The 17,942-nt window shown below is 46.2% G+C and overlaps 1 protein-coding gene across 3 annotated transcripts in view; it reads left to right on the plus strand.

Annotated features, from left to right (window-relative positions):
• The window catches only part of lpp (LIM domain containing preferred translocation partner in lipoma), a 537,563-nt gene that overhangs the window by 193,642 nt on the left and 325,979 nt on the right, over nucleotides 1-17,942 (plus strand). For all 3 annotated transcript variants that reach the window (XM_045697474.2, XM_045697472.2, XM_045697473.2), the window contains one exon: nucleotides 13,236-13,411. In XM_045697474.2, the coding sequence (XP_045553430.1) occupies nucleotides 13,240-13,411 (172 nt within the window). In that variant the 5' untranslated portion in view covers nucleotides 13,236-13,239. The remainder of the gene's footprint in view (nucleotides 1-13,235; nucleotides 13,412-17,942) is intronic.

Raw genomic sequence — 17,942 nt, forward strand, 5'->3', positions numbered from 1 at the left:
TAACACTGAGGTCAGGCTGAGTCCCTCTAGGTGTTTATCTAACACATGTAACACTGACGTCGGGCTGAGTCCCTTTAGGTGTTTATCTAACACATGTAACACTGACGTCGGGCTGAGTCCCTTTAGGTGTTTATCTAACACATGTAACACTGAGGTCAGGCTGAGTCCCTCTAGGTGTTTATCTAACACATGTAACACTGAGGTCGGGCTGAGTCCCTTTAGGTGTAACCCTGACTGTAATACAGTATCCTAACCCTGACTCTAATACAGTATCCTACCCCTGACTGTAATACAGTATCCTACCCCTGACTGTAATACAGTATCCTACCCCTGACTGTAATACAGTATCCTAACCCTGACTGTAATACAGTATCCTAACCCTGACTGTAATACAGTATCCTAACCCTGACTCTAATACAGTATCCTAACCCTGACTGTAATACAGTATCCTAACCCTGACTCTAATACAGTATCCTACCCCTGACTGTAATAGTATCCTACCCCTGACTGTAATACAGTATCCTAACCCTGACTGTAATACAGTATCCTAACCCTGACTGTAATACAGTATCCTACCCCTGACTGTAATACAGTATCCTACCCCTGACTGTAATACAGTATCCTACCCCTGACTCTAATACAGTATCCTAACCCTGACTCTAATACAGTATCCTAACCCTGACTCTAATACAGTATCCTAACCCTGACTGTAATACAGTATCCTAACCCTGACTGTAATACAGTATCCTAACCCTGACTGTAATACAGTATCCTAACCCTGACTCTAATACAGTATCCTAACCCTGACTCTAATACAGTATCCTAACCCTGACTCTAATACAGTATCCTAACCCTGACTGTAATACAGTATCCTAACCCTGACTCTAATACAGTATCCTAACCCTGACTCTAATACAGTATCCTAACCCTGACTCTAATACAGTATCCTAACCCTGACTCTAATACAGTATCCTAACCCTGACTCTAATACAGTATCCTAACCCTGACTCTAATAGAGTATCCTAACCCTGACTGTATAGACAGACATTAGACTGAATGACTTAGCTTGTACAGTTAGTGTTAAACAAATCAAAATGTATTTTATATTTGACAATCTTCAAAGTAGCCACCCTTTGCCTTGACGGCTTTGCACACTCCTGGCATTCTCTCAACCAGCTTCATGAGGTAGTCAACTGGAATGCATTTTAATTAACAGGTGTGGCTTGTTAAAAGTTAATTTGTGGTATTTCTTTCCTTCATAATGCATGTGAGCCAATCAGTTGTGTTGTGACAAGGTAGGTTTCACTGAGAGGTCGCAGAAGGCTGTCTGTCCGTCGTTTCACTGAGAGGTCGTAGAAGGCTGTCTGTCCGTCGTTTCACTGAGAGGTCGCAGAAGGCTGTCTGTCCGTCGTTACACCGAGAGGTCGCAGAAGGCTGTCTGTCCGTCGTTTCACTGAGAGGTCGCAGAAGGCTGTCTGTCCGTCGTTTCACTGAGAGGTCGCAGAAGGCTGTCTGTCCGTCGTTTCACTGAGAGGTCGCAGAAGGCTGTCTGTCGTTTCACTGAGAGGTCGCAGAAGGCTGTCTGTCGTTTCACTGAGAGGTCGCAGAAGGCTGTCTGTCGTTTCACCGAGAGGTCGCAGAAGGCTGTCTGTCGTTTCACCGAGAGGTCGCAGAAGGCTGTCTGTCGGTCGTTTCACCGAGAGGTCGCAGAAGGCTGTCTGTCCGTCGTTTCACTGAGAGGTCGCAGAAGGCTGTCTGTCCGTCGTTTCACTGAGAGGTCGCAGAAGGCTGTCTGTCGTTTCACCGAGAGGTCGCAGAAGGCTGTCTGTCCGTTGTTTCACCGAGAGGTCGCAGAAGGCTGTCTGTCCGTCGTTTCAACGGCCTTTGTGACGTTTCATCCCTGTCTTGTATATGTGTCTCCTGAGCTCTCCCTGGGATTGGGCCCCTCTCTTTGTCTGCTGTGACATAGGCCCTGGGGAGTCAGGGAGAGGAGACGTATTGTCACAACCTGTTAAAGTGTTCTGTTGGTTTGTGTTGCTGCTTGCATTGGTCTAGGAGAGGAGAGAGGAAGGAGTGATATGGAGGTATGAGGAGAGGAGATGAGAGGGAGAGTCAGGGAGGGTTGGCAGGTCAGGTCAGGAGAGAGGAAGGAAGTGATATGGAGGGATGAGGAGAGGAGATGAGAGGGAGAGTCAGGGAGGGTTGGCAGGTCAGGTCAGGAGAGAGGAGAGGCTGGTTGCGCCCCAAATACACTACATAGATAATAGGGTTCTATTTGGGACACAGCCTATGTTGAACCACCTCCTGAACCTGGTTGAACCCTCTCCTGAACCTGGTTGAACCCTCTCTCTGTGTTGAACCACCTCCTGTACCTGGTTGAACCCTCTCTCTGTGTTTAACCACTTCCTGAACCTGGTTGAACGCTCTCCTGAACCTGGTTGAACCCTCTCTCTGTTGAACCACCTCCTGAACCTGGTTGAACCCTCTCCTGTACCTGGTTGAACCCTCTCTCTGTGTTGAACGACCTCCTGAACCTGATTGAACCCTCTCTCTGTGTTGAATGACCTCCTGAACCTGGTTTAACCCTCTCTCTGTGTTGAACCCTCTCCTGAACCTGGTTGAACCTTCTCCTGAACCTGGTTGAACCCTCTCCTGAACCTGGTTGATCCCTCTCTCTGTGTTTAACGACCTCTTGAACCTGTTGAACCCTCTCTCTGTGTTGAACCACCTCCTGAACCTGGTTGAACCCTCTCCTGAACCTGGTTGAACCCTCTCTCTGTGTTGAACCCTCTCCTGAACCTGGTTGAACCCTCTGTGTTGAACGACCTCCTGAACCTGGTTGAACCCTCTCTCTGTGTTTAACCCTCTCCTGAACCTTGTTGAACGCTCTCTCTGTGTTTAATGACCTCCTGAACCTGGTTGAACCCTCTCTCTGTGTTTAACCCTCTCCTGAACCTGGGTGAACCCTCTCTCTGTGTTTAACGACCTCCTGAACCTGGTTGAACCCTCTCTCTGTGTTTAACCCTCTCCTGAACCTGGTTGAACCCTCTCTCTGTGTTTAACCCTCTCCTGAACCTGGGTGAACCCTCTCTCTGTGTTTAACCCTCTCCTGAACCTGGGTGAACCCTCTCTCTGTGGGGATAGCGTGACTTGTTCACCTCCCTCTGGGGTGGTAGGAGAGAGTTCTGTCAGACACACTACTCCTCTCGCTTCGTTCAATTCCATTTCATTTATTTATTGTCATGACATAACAATGTGCATTTTGCCAAACGCTTATTTTGGAGATTTAAAATATGAACATAATTAAACATAATAATCAATATTGTCAATGGGACAACAGTAACAACAATAACCAAGAGTCAAAAGAACCATACACCGAACAATAACAATAATCATACAGTAGAGGACATGTGCAGGTTGATTGGTCTGTCAGACACTGTCCCTCATCTTACGTCAGGCAGCAATGTAGTGCGCTGCCAACACACAGCTCTCTGCGTCCTCCCCCAACAGGACGGGTAGCCTATCCTCATCAGAGAGGTCTTTGAAACCTTCAAGAAGGGTTTCAAATGACACTCTCTAATTGTTTTATATGTTGTACATTTTGTCAGGAAATGCAGCTCCGTCTCAGGTTCTGCTGTTGTGCAGTGGTTGCACAGCCTTTCCTCTACAGGGAGCCAGGTTTTCCTGTGTCTACCCTTCTCAATGGCAGCTGTGCTCACTGAGCCTGTACTTTGTCAAGGTTTTTCTAAGGTTTTGATCAGTAACCATGGTCAAATATTTAGCCACAGTGTACTGTCGATTTAGGGCCAGATAGCACTGCATTTTGCTTTGTTTGTGCTTGTGTTTCCAGTAAGCAATGTAGTTTTGTTTTGACTGTGTTGTAATTTGGTTTATTGTGATTGATTGGATGTTCTGGTCCTGAGGCTTCAGTGTGTTAGTAAAACAGGTTTGTGAACTCAGGACCAGCTGGATGAGGGGACTGAGGCTTCAGTGTGTTAGTAGAACAGGTTAGTGAACTCAGCCCCAGGACCAGCTGGATGAGGGTCCTGAGGCTTCAGTGTGTTAGTACGAACAGGTCTGTGAACACAGCCCCAGGACCAGCTGGATGAGGGTCCTGAGGCTTCAGTGTGTTAGTAGAACAGGTTAGTGAACTCAGCCCCAGGACCAGCTGGATGAGGGTCCTGAGGCTTCAGTGTGTTAGTACAACAGGTTTGTGAACTCAGCCCCAGGACCAGCTGGATGAGGGTCCTGAGGCTTCAGTGTGTTAGTAGAACAGGTTAGTGAACTCAGCCCCAGGACCAGCTGGATGAGGGTCCTGAGGCTTCAGTGTGTTAGTACAACAGGTTTGTGAACTCAGCCCCAGGACCAGCTGGATGAGGGTCCTGAGGCTTCAGTGTGTTAGTAGAACAGGTTAGTGAACTCAGCCCCAGGACCAGCTGGATGAGGGTCCTGAGGCTTCAGTGTGTTAGTACAACAGGTTTGTGAACTCAGCCCCAGGACCAGCTGGATGAGGGTCCTGAGGCTTCAGTGTGTTAGTAGAACAGGTTAGTGAACTCAGCCCCAGGACCAGCTGGATGAGGGTCCTGAGGCTTCAGTGTGTTAGTACAACAGGTTTGTGAACTCAGCCCCAGGACCAGCTGGATGAGGTTCCTGAGGCTTCAGTGTGTTAGTAGAACAGGTTTGTGAACTCAGCCCCAGGACCAGCTGGATGAGGGTCCTGAGGCTTCAGTGTGTTAGTAGAACAGGTTTGTGAACTCAGCCCCAGGACCAGCTGGATGAGGGTCCTGAGGCTTCAGTGTGTTAGTAGAACAGGTTAGTGAACTCAGCCCCAGGACCAGCTGGATGAGGGTCCTGAGGCTTCAGTGTGTTAGTAGAACAGGTTTGTGAACTCAGCCCCAGGACCAGCTGGATGAGGGTCCTGAGGCTTCAGTGTGTTTGTGTACTCAGCCCCAGGACCAGCTGGATGAGGGTCCTGAGGCTTCAGTGTGTTAGTAGAACAGGTTTGTGAACTTAGCCCCAGGACCAGCTGGATGAGGGTCCTGAGGCTTCAGTGTGTTAGTAGAACAGGTTTGTGAACTCAGCCCCAGGACCAGCTGGATGAGGGTCCTGAGGCTTCAGTGTGTTTGTGTACTCAGCCCCAGGACCAGCTGGATGAGGGTCCTGAGGCTTCAGTGTGTTAGTAAAACAGGTTTGTGAACTCAGTTCCAGGTCCAGCTGGATGAGGGTCCTGAGGCTTCAGTGTGTTAGTAGAACAGGTTTGTGAACTCAGCCCCAGGACCAGCTGGATGAGGGTCCTGAGGCTTCAGTGTGTTTGTGTACTCAGCCCCAGGACCAGCTGGATGAGGGTCCTGAGGCTTCAGTGTGTTAGTAAAACAGGTTTGTGAACTCAGTTCCAGGTCCAGCTGGATGAGGGTCCTGAGGCTTCAGTGTGTTAGTAGAACAGGTTTGTGAACTTAGCCCCAGGACCAGCTGGATGAGGGTCCTGAGGCTTCAGTGTGTTAGTAGAACAGGTTTGTGAACTCAGCCCCAGGACCAGCTGGATGAGGGTCCTGAGGCTTCAGTGTGTTAGTAGAACAGGTTTGTGAACTCAGCCCCAGGACCAGCTGGATGAGGGTCCTGAGGCTTCAGTGTGTTAGTAGAACAGAGGTTAGTGAACTCAGCCCCAGGACCAGCTGGATGAGGGTCCTGAGGCTTCAGTGTGTTAGTAGAACAGGTTTGTGAACTTAGCCCCAGGACCAGCTGGATGAGGTTGTTGACTTGGTAATGATATGAGAGGGGGTCACTGTGTTTCCAAAACAACATTTTTGAGTTTTTATTATTAGTGGATACTCTCTCTCTCTTTCTCTCTCTCTCTCTCTCTCTCTCTCTCTTTCTTTCTTTCTTTCTCTCTCTTCTCTCTCTCTCTCTCTTTCTCTCTCTCTCTCTCTGTCTCTTCCTCTCTCTCTGTCTCTCACGCTCTGTTTATGTCTCTCTCTGTCTCTCTCTCGCTTTCTCTCTCTCTTTCTCTCTCTGTCTCTCTCTCTCTCTCTCGCTTTCTCGCTCTCTTGCTTTCTCGCTCTCGCTATATATATATATATGTACACACACATACCCTGGTCTCTGCATCAGTATCACTGTGTTGTCTCTCCCCAACCTCAGAGCAGCACTCCTATACACCACTACACCACTACACAGACAAGACTGTCAGATCATATTAGATCAGCTTTAATATCTGAAACATGGGCTGTCTGAAGGCCATCTACCCCTCCATTTGGTGTTTACACAGATCATATCGCTACAGATGGATAAAACTCTGAATTTATCCGTTTTTTGGAGAAGGGAGAAGATGAACTTGTAGAAAGGTAAAGTGCTGTACACTGAGTGGACAAAACATTAAGAACACCTGCTCTTTCCATGACCACAGTCTGACCAGGTGAGTCCAGGTGAAAGATATGATCCCTTATTGATGTCACCTGTTAAATCCACTTCAATCAGTGTAGATGAAGGAGGAGGAGACATGGTTAAAGAAGGATTTTTAAGCCTTGAGACAATTGAGACATGGATTGTGTCTGTGTGCCATTCAGAGGGCGAATGGGCAAAACAAAATATTTAAGTGGTTTTAAACGGGGTATGGTAGTAGGTGCCAGGCGCACCGGTTTGTGTGTGTCAAGAGCAGCAACACTTCTGGGTTTTTCACACTTAACAGTTTCCCGTGTGAATCAAGAATAGTCCACCACCCAAAGGACATCCAGCCAACTTGACACAAATGTGGGGAAGCATTGGAGTCAACATGGACCAGCATCCCTGTGAAACACTTTCAACACCTTGCAGAGTCCATGCCCTGATGAATTGAGGCTGTCTTGATGGCAAACAAGGGTGCAACTCAATATTAGGAAGGTGTCCCTAATGTTTTGGACACTCAGTGTATTTTGGATTGAAATAAATAACTACAACTGGGTCCTGGACTTCCTGACGGGCCGCCCCCAGGTGGTTAAGTAGGCAACAACACATCTGCCACGCTGATCCTCAACATGGGGGGCCCCTCAGGGGTGTGTACTTAGTCCCCTCCTGTACTCCCTGTTCACCCACGACTGCGTGGCCAAACACGACTCCAACACCATCAAGTTTGCTGATGACACAACAGTGGTAGGCCTGATCACCGACAATGGTGAGACAGCCTATAGGGAGGAGGTCAGAGACCTGGCAGTGTGGTGCCAGGACAACAACCTCTCCTTCAATGTGAGTGAGACAAAGGAGCTGATCGTGGACTACAGGACTAAAGGAGGACCGAACAGGCTCCTATTAACATCGACGGGGCTGTAGTGGAGCGGGTCGAGAGTTTCAAGTTCCTTGGTGTCCACATCACCAACAAACTTATCATGGTCCAAACACACCAAGACAGTCGTGAAGAGGGCACGACAACACCTTTTCCCCCTCAGGAGACTGTAAAGATTTGGCATGGGTCCCTAGATCCTCAAAAAGTTCTACAGCTGCACCATCGAGAGCATCCTGACCGGTTGCATCACCGTCTGGTATGGCAACTGCTCGGCCTCTGACTGTAAGGCACTACAGAGGGTAGTGAGTACGGCCCAGTACATCACTGGGGCAAAGCTTCCTGACATCCAGGACCTCTATAATAGGCCGTGTCAGAGGAAAGCCCATAAAATTGTCAGAGACTCCAGTCACCCAAGTTATAGACTGTTTTCTCTGCTACCACACAGCAAGCGGTACCGGAGAGCCAAGTTTAGGATCAAACATGTACCTACATGTACATATTACCTCTAACCTGTACCCCCCCTCACACTGACTCGGTACCTGAACCCCCTATAGCCTCCACATTGACTCTGTACCGGTACCCCCGTGATATAGCCTCCATATTGTCTCTGTACCGGTACCCCCTGTATATAGCCTCCACATTGACTCTGTACCGGTACCCCCTGTATATAGTCTCCACATTGACTCTGTACTGGTACCCCCTGTATATAGCCTCCACATTGACTCTGTACCGTAACACCCTGTATATATCCTCCACATTGACTCTGTACTGGTACCCCCTGTATATAGCCTCCACATTGACTCTGTACCGTAACACCCTGTATATAGCCTCCACATTGACTCTGTACCGTAACACCCTGTATATAGCCTCCACATTGACTCTGTACCGGTACCCCCTGTATATAGCCTCCACATTGACTCTGTACCGGTACCCCCTGTATATAGCCTCCACATTGACTCTGTACCGTAACACCCTGTATATAGCCTCCACATTGACTCTGTACCGTAACACCCTGTATATAGCCTCCACATTGACTCTGTACCGTAACACCCTGTATATAGCCTCCACATTGACTCTGTACCGGTACCCCCTGTATATAGCCTCCACATTGACTCTGTACCGGTACCCCCTGTATATAGCCTCCACATTGACTCTGTACCGGTACCCCTTGTATATAGCCTCCACATTTATTCTGTACCGGTACCCCCTGTATATAGCTTCCACATTGACTCAGTAGGGTATACCCTGTATATAGCCTCCACATTGACTCTGTACCGTAATACCCTGTATATAGCCTCCACATTGACTCTGTACCGTAACACCCTGTATATAGCCTCCACACTGACTGTACCCTGACTGTACCTGTACCCCCTATAGTAAAACAAAATCTGTCGTTCTGCCTCCTGAACAAGGCAGTTAACCCACTGTTCCCCGGTAGGCCTTCATTGTAAAATAGTATTTTGTTCTTAACTGACTTGCCTAGTTAAATAAAGGTTAAATAAATAAAAACATATCACAATATTTTACACATATCTTAATCATGATAGGACAAAAGTTATTGGACATCACCCAACCCGATCTAAGGGACTATAGGCATGTTTCTGACGGTGTGTGAAGTGATAAGTATGCAATATTCTGTCAGTGATGTAGCTGGTAAAAATCCACCTTTTTGATTTCAGATAGTACCATGTCAACAGAATATAGCTGGTAAAAACCCACCTTTTTGATTTCAGATAGTACCATGTCAACAGAATATAGCTTGTAAAAACCCACCTTTTTGATTTCAGATAGTACCATGTCAACAGAATATAGCTGGTAAAAACCCACCTTTTTTGATTTCAGATAGTACCATGTCAACAGAATATAGCTGGTAAAAACCCACCTTTTTGATTTCAGGTAGTACCATGTCAACAGAATATAGCTGGTAAAAACCCACCTTTTTGATTTCAGATAGTACCATGTCAACAGAATATAGCTGGTAAAAACCCACCTTTTTGATTTCAGATAGTACCATGTCAACAGAATATAGCTGGTAAAAACCCACCTTTTTGATTTCAGATAGTACCATGTCAACAGAATATAGCTGGTAAAAACCCACCTTTTTGATTTCAGATAGTACCATGTCAACAGAATATAGCTGGTAAAAACCCACCTTTTTGATTTCAGATAGTACCATGTCAACAGAATATAGCTGGTAAAAACCCACCTTTTTGATTTCAGATAGTACCATGTCAACAGAATATAGCTGGTAAAAACCCACCTTTTTGATTTCAGATAGTACCATGTCAACAGAATATAGCTGGTAAAAACCCACCTTTTTTGATTTCTCACCTAATCTATCGCTCGCTGAAGTTGATATAGTGGGGTCACCATTGTGTATGGCCTGGGCCTATTCACAACCAGATACACGTTAAAGTGCCACAATGATCACGTTAGACAATAGATTGCAACTTTATATAACCAGGTGCTGCTTGGAAGGTTTTCTGTTCGACACTTCAGTAAAATGTGTTTTGTTCACACGCTGAGGTGAGCCTCAGTTGTCTTTATTTTAATACGTCTCATATTGGAGCGTTAAGAGCAGCAGGGATGAATTAGAGTGTTTTGCATTAGAAGGACAGGTGGGTGTGAAACTGGTACGCTGTTGAAACAAACGTAGCGAGAGAGGAATGGAGGGATATCAACGGAACGGCGGGCGGGCGGGCGGGCGGGAGGGAGGAGCATGAGGATTTGAGCAGATATTAAAAGATGAAAAGGTGCGTGGGACTTTCTCGGCTGCTGCTCTCCCTCTCTCTCTCTCTCTCTCTCTCTCTCTCTCTCTCTCTCTCTCTCTCTCTCTCTCTCTCTCTCTTTCTGAGAATGTAACAGATACGGGATGATAAACAGCACAACACAGTGAGAGAAACAACAACAACATCAACAAAAAGAACAAGGATTTTTTTTTAAACGCATGACATATAAAAATAGTTGAAATATTTCAGTGTTTCAGAATGGTGAAATAAGGTGTCTTAGTGTCCTCAGCTAGAGAAGCAGTTGTTTTAACTCCTCAAGTCTTCTTCATAATTAAAGTATTCTCTGTTTTCATCATCTCTGTTTTCATCATCACTGTCATGGACATCTCTGTTTTCATCATCACTGTCATGGACATCTCTGTTTTCATCATCTCTGTTTTATCACTGTCATGGACATCTCTGTTTTATCACTGTCATGGACATCTCTGTTTTATCACTATCATGGACATCTCTGTTTTATCACTATCATGGACATCTCTGTTTTATCACTGTCATGGACATCTCTGTATTCATCATCTCTGTTTTATCACTATCATGGACATCTCTGTTTTATCACTATCATGGACATCTCTGTTTTATCACTATCATGGACATCTCTGTTTTATCACTATCATGGACATCTCTGTTTTATCACTATCATGGACATCTCTGTTTTATCACTATCATGGACATCTCTGTTTTATCACTATCATGGACATCTCTGTTTTATCACTATCATGGACATCTCTGTTTTATCACTATCATGGACATCTCTGTTTTATCACTATCATGGACATCTCTGTTTTATCACTATCATGGACATCTCTGTTTTATCACTATCATGGACATCTCTGTTTTATCACTATCATGGACATCTCTGTTTTATCACTGTCATGGACATCTCTGTATTCATCATCTCTGTTTTATCACTATCATGGACATCTCTGTATTCATCATCTCTGTTTTATCACTGTCATGGACACCTCTGTATTTATCTACCAGCATAGTAGGGCTGGGAATTGCAAACACGTCTCACCATATGTCTGCTGTAGAGAGACGAGAAATGATGGAGACTTGTTTTGATCAGTCCTGACAACATGTTGCATCACTATTTAATAAAAAGATGGAGAACAAGATATTTAGGATGAAAGAAATCCCAGAGTTTTGACAACTAGCACTAGACAGCAACAAATACATCTGTACTTGGAGTCCCAAATCAATATAATATTGCAACATGTAACTGGTTGGAGTCGTCGCCCCCCCCCCTCATCACTACAGAATTCATACAACCTTATTTTGAATTAATTTTATGTAATTTTGTTGTCATTGTCCTCTTCTTTCTGGACTCCAGGAACACTGCAAGCAACGATATCTCCACGTACTCTGTTTGGGTCTAAGAATGAACCTTTTGTTAACCGTTCGTTGTGTTGCAGCTTCATTTTGATTGGTTAACGAGACGTAACCAACGGCTGCAGCACAGCAATTTACTCTGTGGCACTGGTCAATCAAATCAAATCAAATGTATTTATAATAGCCCTTCGCACATCAGCTGATGTCTCAAAGTGCTGTACAGAAACCCAGACTAAAAACCCCAAAACAGCAAGCAATGCAGGTGTAGAAGCACGGTGGCTAAGGAAAAACTCCCTAGAAAGGCCAAAACCTAGGAAGAAACCTAGAGAGGAACCAGGCTATGAGGGGTGGCCAGTCCTCTTCTGGCTGTGCCGGGTGGAGAGGAACCAGTCTATGAGGGGTGGCCAGTCCTCTTCTGGCTGTGCCGGGTGGAGAGGAACCAGGCTATGAGGGGTGGCCAGTCCTCTTTTGGCTGTGCCGGGTGGAGAGGAACCAGGCTATGAGGGGGGGCCAGTCCTCTTCTGGCTGTGCTGGGTGGAGAGGAACCAGGCTATGAGGGGTTGGCCAGTCCTCTTCTGGCTGTGCCGGGTGGAGAGGAACCAGGCTATGAGGGGTGGCCAGTCCTCTTCTGGCTGTGCCGGGTGGAGAGGAACCAGGCTATGAGGGGTGGCCAGTCCTCTTCTGGCTGTGCCGGGTGGAGAGGAACCAGGCTATGAGGGGTGGCCAGTCCTCTTCTGGCTGTGCCGGGTGGAGAGGAACCAGGCTCTGAGGGGAGGCCAGTTCTCTTCTGGCTGTGCCGGGTGGAGAGGAACCAGGCTCTGAGGGGTGGCCAGTCCTCTTCTGGCTGTGCCGGGTGGAGAGGAACCAGGCTCTGAGGGGTGGCCAGTCCTCTTCTGGCTGTGCCGGGTGGAGAGGAACCAGGCTATGAGGGGTGGCCAGTCCTCTTCTGGCTGTGCCGGGTGGAGATTATAACAGAACATGGCCAAGATGTTCAAATGTTCATAGATGACCAGCAGGGTCAGATAATAATAATCACAGTGGTTGAAGAGGGTTCAACAGGTCAGCACCTCAAGAGTAAATGGTCAGATTTCATTCCTCTTAGTCATGTTATTAACCAATAGATGCCCTTCTTTGTGAATTTATGTTTGAAATTCACTGCTGGACTGAGGGACCTTACAGATAATTGTATGTGTGGGGTACAGAGATGAGGTAGTCATTCAGAAATCATGTTAAACACTATTATTGAACAGAGTGAGTCCATGCAACTTATTATCTGACTTGTTCAGCGCATTTTTACTCCTAAACTTATTTAGGTTTGACATAACAAAGGGGTTGAATACTTCCTGACTTCAAGACATTTCAGCTTTTCATTTTTTATTAATTTGTCAAAATGTCAAAAAACTTAATTCCACTTGGACATTATGGGGTATTGTGGGTAGATCAGTAACACAACGTCTCAATGTAATGTATTTTAAATTCAGGCTGTAACAGAACAAAATGTGGATAAAATCAAGGGGGTGTGGATATGTTTTGAAGGCGGCGTATGAGCAAAGCTGTGAGACGGTATGATGAATCGAATCTTTGCACACTGAAACCGTATGTCTGCTTCGTGACAATGTTTCAACCACTCCACGTCTTCCTCCGGTCAAAAACTATGAGTCTGACTCTATCTTAACCTGGCTGGTTAGTTACTCTTCCTCCCCTTCCTCCTCTTCCTCTGCAGAACCATGTCGACCAGAGACTTAACCTGTCTTAACTCTCCCTCTACAGAACCAATATGCCCGTTGTTTACGTAAGCTGAAGACAACCATAACCTTGTTCTTCCTCTTCTTCCTCCTCTTTCTCCTCCTCATCCTCTGCAGAACCATGTGGACCAGTGAAGGCGAGGTTCAGGTGACAGCCCGGATGGAGACCACACCTGCCATGGGCATCCCTAGTATCTCTGTTTCCCAACAACAAGCCCCTAAGAAGTTTGCCCCTGTGGTTGCCCCCAAACCTAAGTTCAACCCGTACAAGGACCCCACTGACCTTGCAGGAGGTAAGAGAGGGAGGGGGAGGGGACTTACTGATAACTGGTGGTGTTATGCTTGCTGTAGCAAGTGACTCAAGAAGGGTGCATGTATTGCAGAAGAAACTAAAGTGTTTGTTGGTCACAATTGTATGGACTTCACAAAGTCTTGCGTTAGAAGGATGAAAAGAGTTCAGACACAGTTCTAGACAACACTGATGCAGTGCACTCAAAGCCATATACACACATTGGTTTACAATACAATTCCCACTCCTCTCCAGAGGAATAGTGTGCATGCAGCTGACGAGAGTCTGAGAGCCATGCGGCCCCAGGGGCTTTAACCTCCTCTATGTAGCCCCAGTACTGACTCCTATCTAGGGGGCTGAGACCTCCTATGTAGCCCCAGGACTGACTCCTATCCAGGGGTCTGAGACCTCCTATGTAGCCCCAGTACTGACTCCTATCCAGGTGTCTGAGACCTCCTATGTAGCCCCAGGACTGACTCCTATCCAGGGGTCTGAGACCTCCTATGTAGCCCCAGGACTGACTCCTATCCAGGGGTCTGAGACCTCCTATGTAGCCCCAGGACTGACTCCTATCCAGGGGTCTGAGACCTCCTATGTAGCCCCAGGACTGACTCCTATCCAGGTGTCTGAGACCTCCTATGTAGCCCCAGGACTGACTCCTATCCAGGGGTCTGAGACCTCCTATGTAGCCCCAGTACTGACTCCTATCCAGGTGTCTGAGACCTCCTATGTAGCCCCAGTACTGACTCCTATCCAGGGATCTGGAGTCATAGAATGTCTTCATTCAAGGGAGGTTTGGAAGGACACATTCCTCCATAGCAACGTGTCCTCGATGGGCCCCCAGTATCAATCTCCAGGATTACGTCTCAAATGGAGCCCTGTTCCCTGGTCAAAAAGTAGTGCGCTACACATAGGGAACGGAGTTCCATTTAGGACACCAGCTCAGCTCTGATTGGACCTGAGTAGAAGGCTGTCCTTTCTTTCCTTCCGAGCGTAGTTTGATGATACCACTTTGAAACCTGACAGACAGGGACTGATTAGGGACTTGTTGTTTGATGGTTGTGTGTGCGTTTGTTTGTGCGTGTGTGCGCGTGTGTGTGTGTGTGTGCGTGTGCGTGTCTGTAGAATGTGGGTCTCTGTGAGAACGTGTGTGTGTGCGTGCGTGTCTGTAGTATGTGGGTCTCTGTGAGAACGTGTGTGTGCGTGCGTGTCTGTAGTATGTGGGTCTCTGTGTGAACATGTGGTTTCTCTGTACACCATGTACATGTCTTATCTGGGGGCTGTCTGTCTCAAATGGCGCCCTATTCCCTACATAGTGCACTACTTTAGACCAGAGCCCCTTTATGGGTCTGCACTACATAGGGGAATGGGTTACCATTTGAGACAGACCTTTGTTGGCGTCGCCTGATGAGCCACGTTGTGTTGTTGCTCAGTATCTGGTTCCTGATCAGAGTTGGTTCCTCCTGGTCTTCAGCATCAGTGTTTGGTAACACTCCTCTGCCACAGCCGATTAACCTGGAGAAACATGAATCAGAGTCCAGCCGTTCAAATGCCTCAGTGTTTTCTATATCAACGGTTTAAAAAAAATGAATAATAATTATCTCAAATACGTATTTTTGGTTGTAAAATGTAGCAAATTCAACGTTTTTTTGTTGTTGTGTGTGTGGTAATATCTAGACTGCTGTGTGAGCTGTAATAGCAAGTGTACCCTTTCTTTATATCAGACTTTACTTAAATCAACCCCCCCGCTTTATATGTTCATGTATATCATGAACAAAGACACAGCGCTGTACTCTATCAAAGAAATCCAAGGGTGATGTAAAAAAAAAAAAACACTCAGACCTTGAATTATTTTTTCTTTTTAACTCTGTGAAAAATACCAAAAATAGATTAGCCTTAATTAATACCGTTTTAATGCAAAGATAAAGAAGTTTAAGTCATATTCCTAATCAGTAAGCTTTTTAGGACTGACACAAAAAGAAACCTCACTGTTACTATGGAAACCACTATAGAATAGAGCTGCTATCAGCCAATTAGGGAGTGAAAGAACACCTTTATTATTTAAAAAAAATACCTAATAATACACCTCTAAAGAGGAAATTAACCAACGGCCAAAGTGCAAACCAGTATTTGTTCGGAAGTTGCTTTGAAAGCTTTGTGTAGAGAATTTGGAAAGGATTTGACTCTTAAGCAAACAGGAGACTGACTTCCTTAGAGCAGGGTTCTGTGGCTTTGATTTGAGATCCATAAATTGACCTGTTAAACGAAGGTATGTCCCAAATGGCACCCTGTTCCCTATGTAGTGCACTACTATAGAGCAGGGCCCTATTTCCTATATAGTGCACTACTATAGGCCAGAGCCCTATTTCCTATATAGTGCACTACTTTAGACCAGAGCCCTATTCCCTGTATAGTGCACTACTTTAGACCAGAGCCCTATTCCCTATATAGTGCACTACTTTAGACCAGAGCCCTATTCCCTATATAGTGCACTACTTTAGACCAGAGCCCTATTCCCTATATAGTGCACTACTTTAGACCAGAGCCCCTATTCCCTATATAGTGCACTACTTTAGACCAGAGCCCTATTCCCTATATAGTGCACTACTTTAGACCAGAGCCCTATTCCCTATATAGTGCACTACTTTAGACCAGAGCCCTATTCCCTATATAGTGCACTACTTTTGACTCAGAGCCCCTTTCCCCTATATAGTGCACTACTATAGACCAGAGCCCCTTTCCCCTATATAGTGCACTACTTTAGACCAGAGCCCTATTCCCTATATAGTGCACTACTATAGACCAGAGCCCTATTCCCTATATAGTGCACTACTTTAGACCAGAGCCCTATTCCCTATATAGTGGACTACTTTAGACCAGAGCCCTATTCCCTATATAGTGCACTACTTTAGACCAGAGCCCTATTCCCTATATAGTGCACTACTTTTGACTCAGAGCCCTATTCCCTATGTAGTTTAATACTTTAGACCAGAGCCCCTATTCCCTATATAGTGCACTACTTTAGACCAGAGCCCTATTCCCTATATAGTGCACTACTTTAGACCAGAGCCCTTTCCCCTATATAGTGCACTACTTTAGACCAGAGCCCTTTCCCCTATATAGTGCACTACTTTAGACCAGAGCCCTTTCCCCTATATAGTGCACTACTTTAGACCAGAGCCCTTTCCCCTATATAGTGCACTACTTTAGACCAGAGCCCTTTCCCCTATATAGTGCACTACTTTAGACCAGAGCCCTATTCCCTATATAGTGCACTACTTTTGACTCAGAGCCCCTTTCCCCTATATAGTGCACAAGGAAATGGAATGGTATCCTGAAGGAATTTGTAACACTAGTTCATTAACAGGAAAACATTAACTTTTAGAGAAATGTAATTTATAACCTGAAAACACACCAAAGCTACGCAGTAGGTCCACTACCTCAGGGACACATGCTTCAAGGTCTGATATTTATGAAAGCAAGTCATCTGCATACAGGGAAACTTTGTTCCAGTTCCCATCTGTAAATGCCATGTATTAATATCATAGTAGAAATGGGTTCTATCGCCAGGGCAAATAACAGAGGGGACATTGGACATCCTTGGCGTGTGGCCCTTGATAATGGGACAAATTTGTGAATGCAGTTTCTAAGTACTGGGATATGAAGTTCGAACCAAAGCCACATTTTCCCAGTACAGAGAATAAATAGTCCCATTCTACTCTGTCAAATGCCCTTCTCTGCATATTAAGAGATAATTCCTTTAGTAACGCCCAAAGATAGAAGAGAGCTTATAATGTTGAGCCGAATGTTAAAGAAGGAGCGATGACCCTTTAATAAATCCTGTCTGATCCGTTGATATGATGTCAGTCATAGTAGACTCTAATCGAGAGGCGAGCAATTTCGGTAATATTTTTTAACGTCTGCATTTAAAAGCGAGATCGGTCTGTATGAGTCACACTCAGATGCATCTTTCTCCCCGGGTTTAAAAAAAAAAAAGTACAATCAATGCCTCTGTCAGGGTTTGGGGTAAAGAACCCTGGTTCAGGGTTTGAGGTAAAGCACCCTTGTCCAGGGTTTGGGGTAAAGCACCCTGGTCCAGGGTTTGAGGTAAAGCACCCTGGTCCAGGGTTTGGGGTAAAGCACCCTGGTCCAGGGTTTGGGGTAAAGAACCCTGGTTCAGGGTTTGAGGTAAAGCACCCTGGTTCAGGGTTTGGGGTAAAGCACCCTGGTCCAGGGTTTGGGGTAAAGCACCCTGGTCCAGGGTTTGGGGTAAAGCACCCTGGTCCAGGGTTTGAGGTAAAGCACCCTGGTCCAGGGTTTGGGGTAAAGCACCCTGGTCCAGGGTTTGGGGTAAAGCACCCTGGTCCAGGGTTTGGGGTAAAGCACCCTGGTCCAGGGTTTGGGGTAAAGCACCCTGGTCCAGGGTTTGAGGTAAAGCACCCTGGTCCAGGGTTTGGGGTAAAGCACCCTGGTCCAGGGTTTGAGGTAAAGCACCCTGGTCCAGGGTTTGAGGTAAAGCACCCTGGCCCAGGGTT

The sequence above is a fragment of the Salmo salar genome, chromosome 16 (genome assembly GCF_965601325.2).
Source record: "Salmo salar chromosome 16, fSalSal1, whole genome shotgun sequence".
Lineage (NCBI taxonomy): Eukaryota > Metazoa > Chordata > Actinopteri > Salmoniformes > Salmonidae > Salmo > Salmo salar.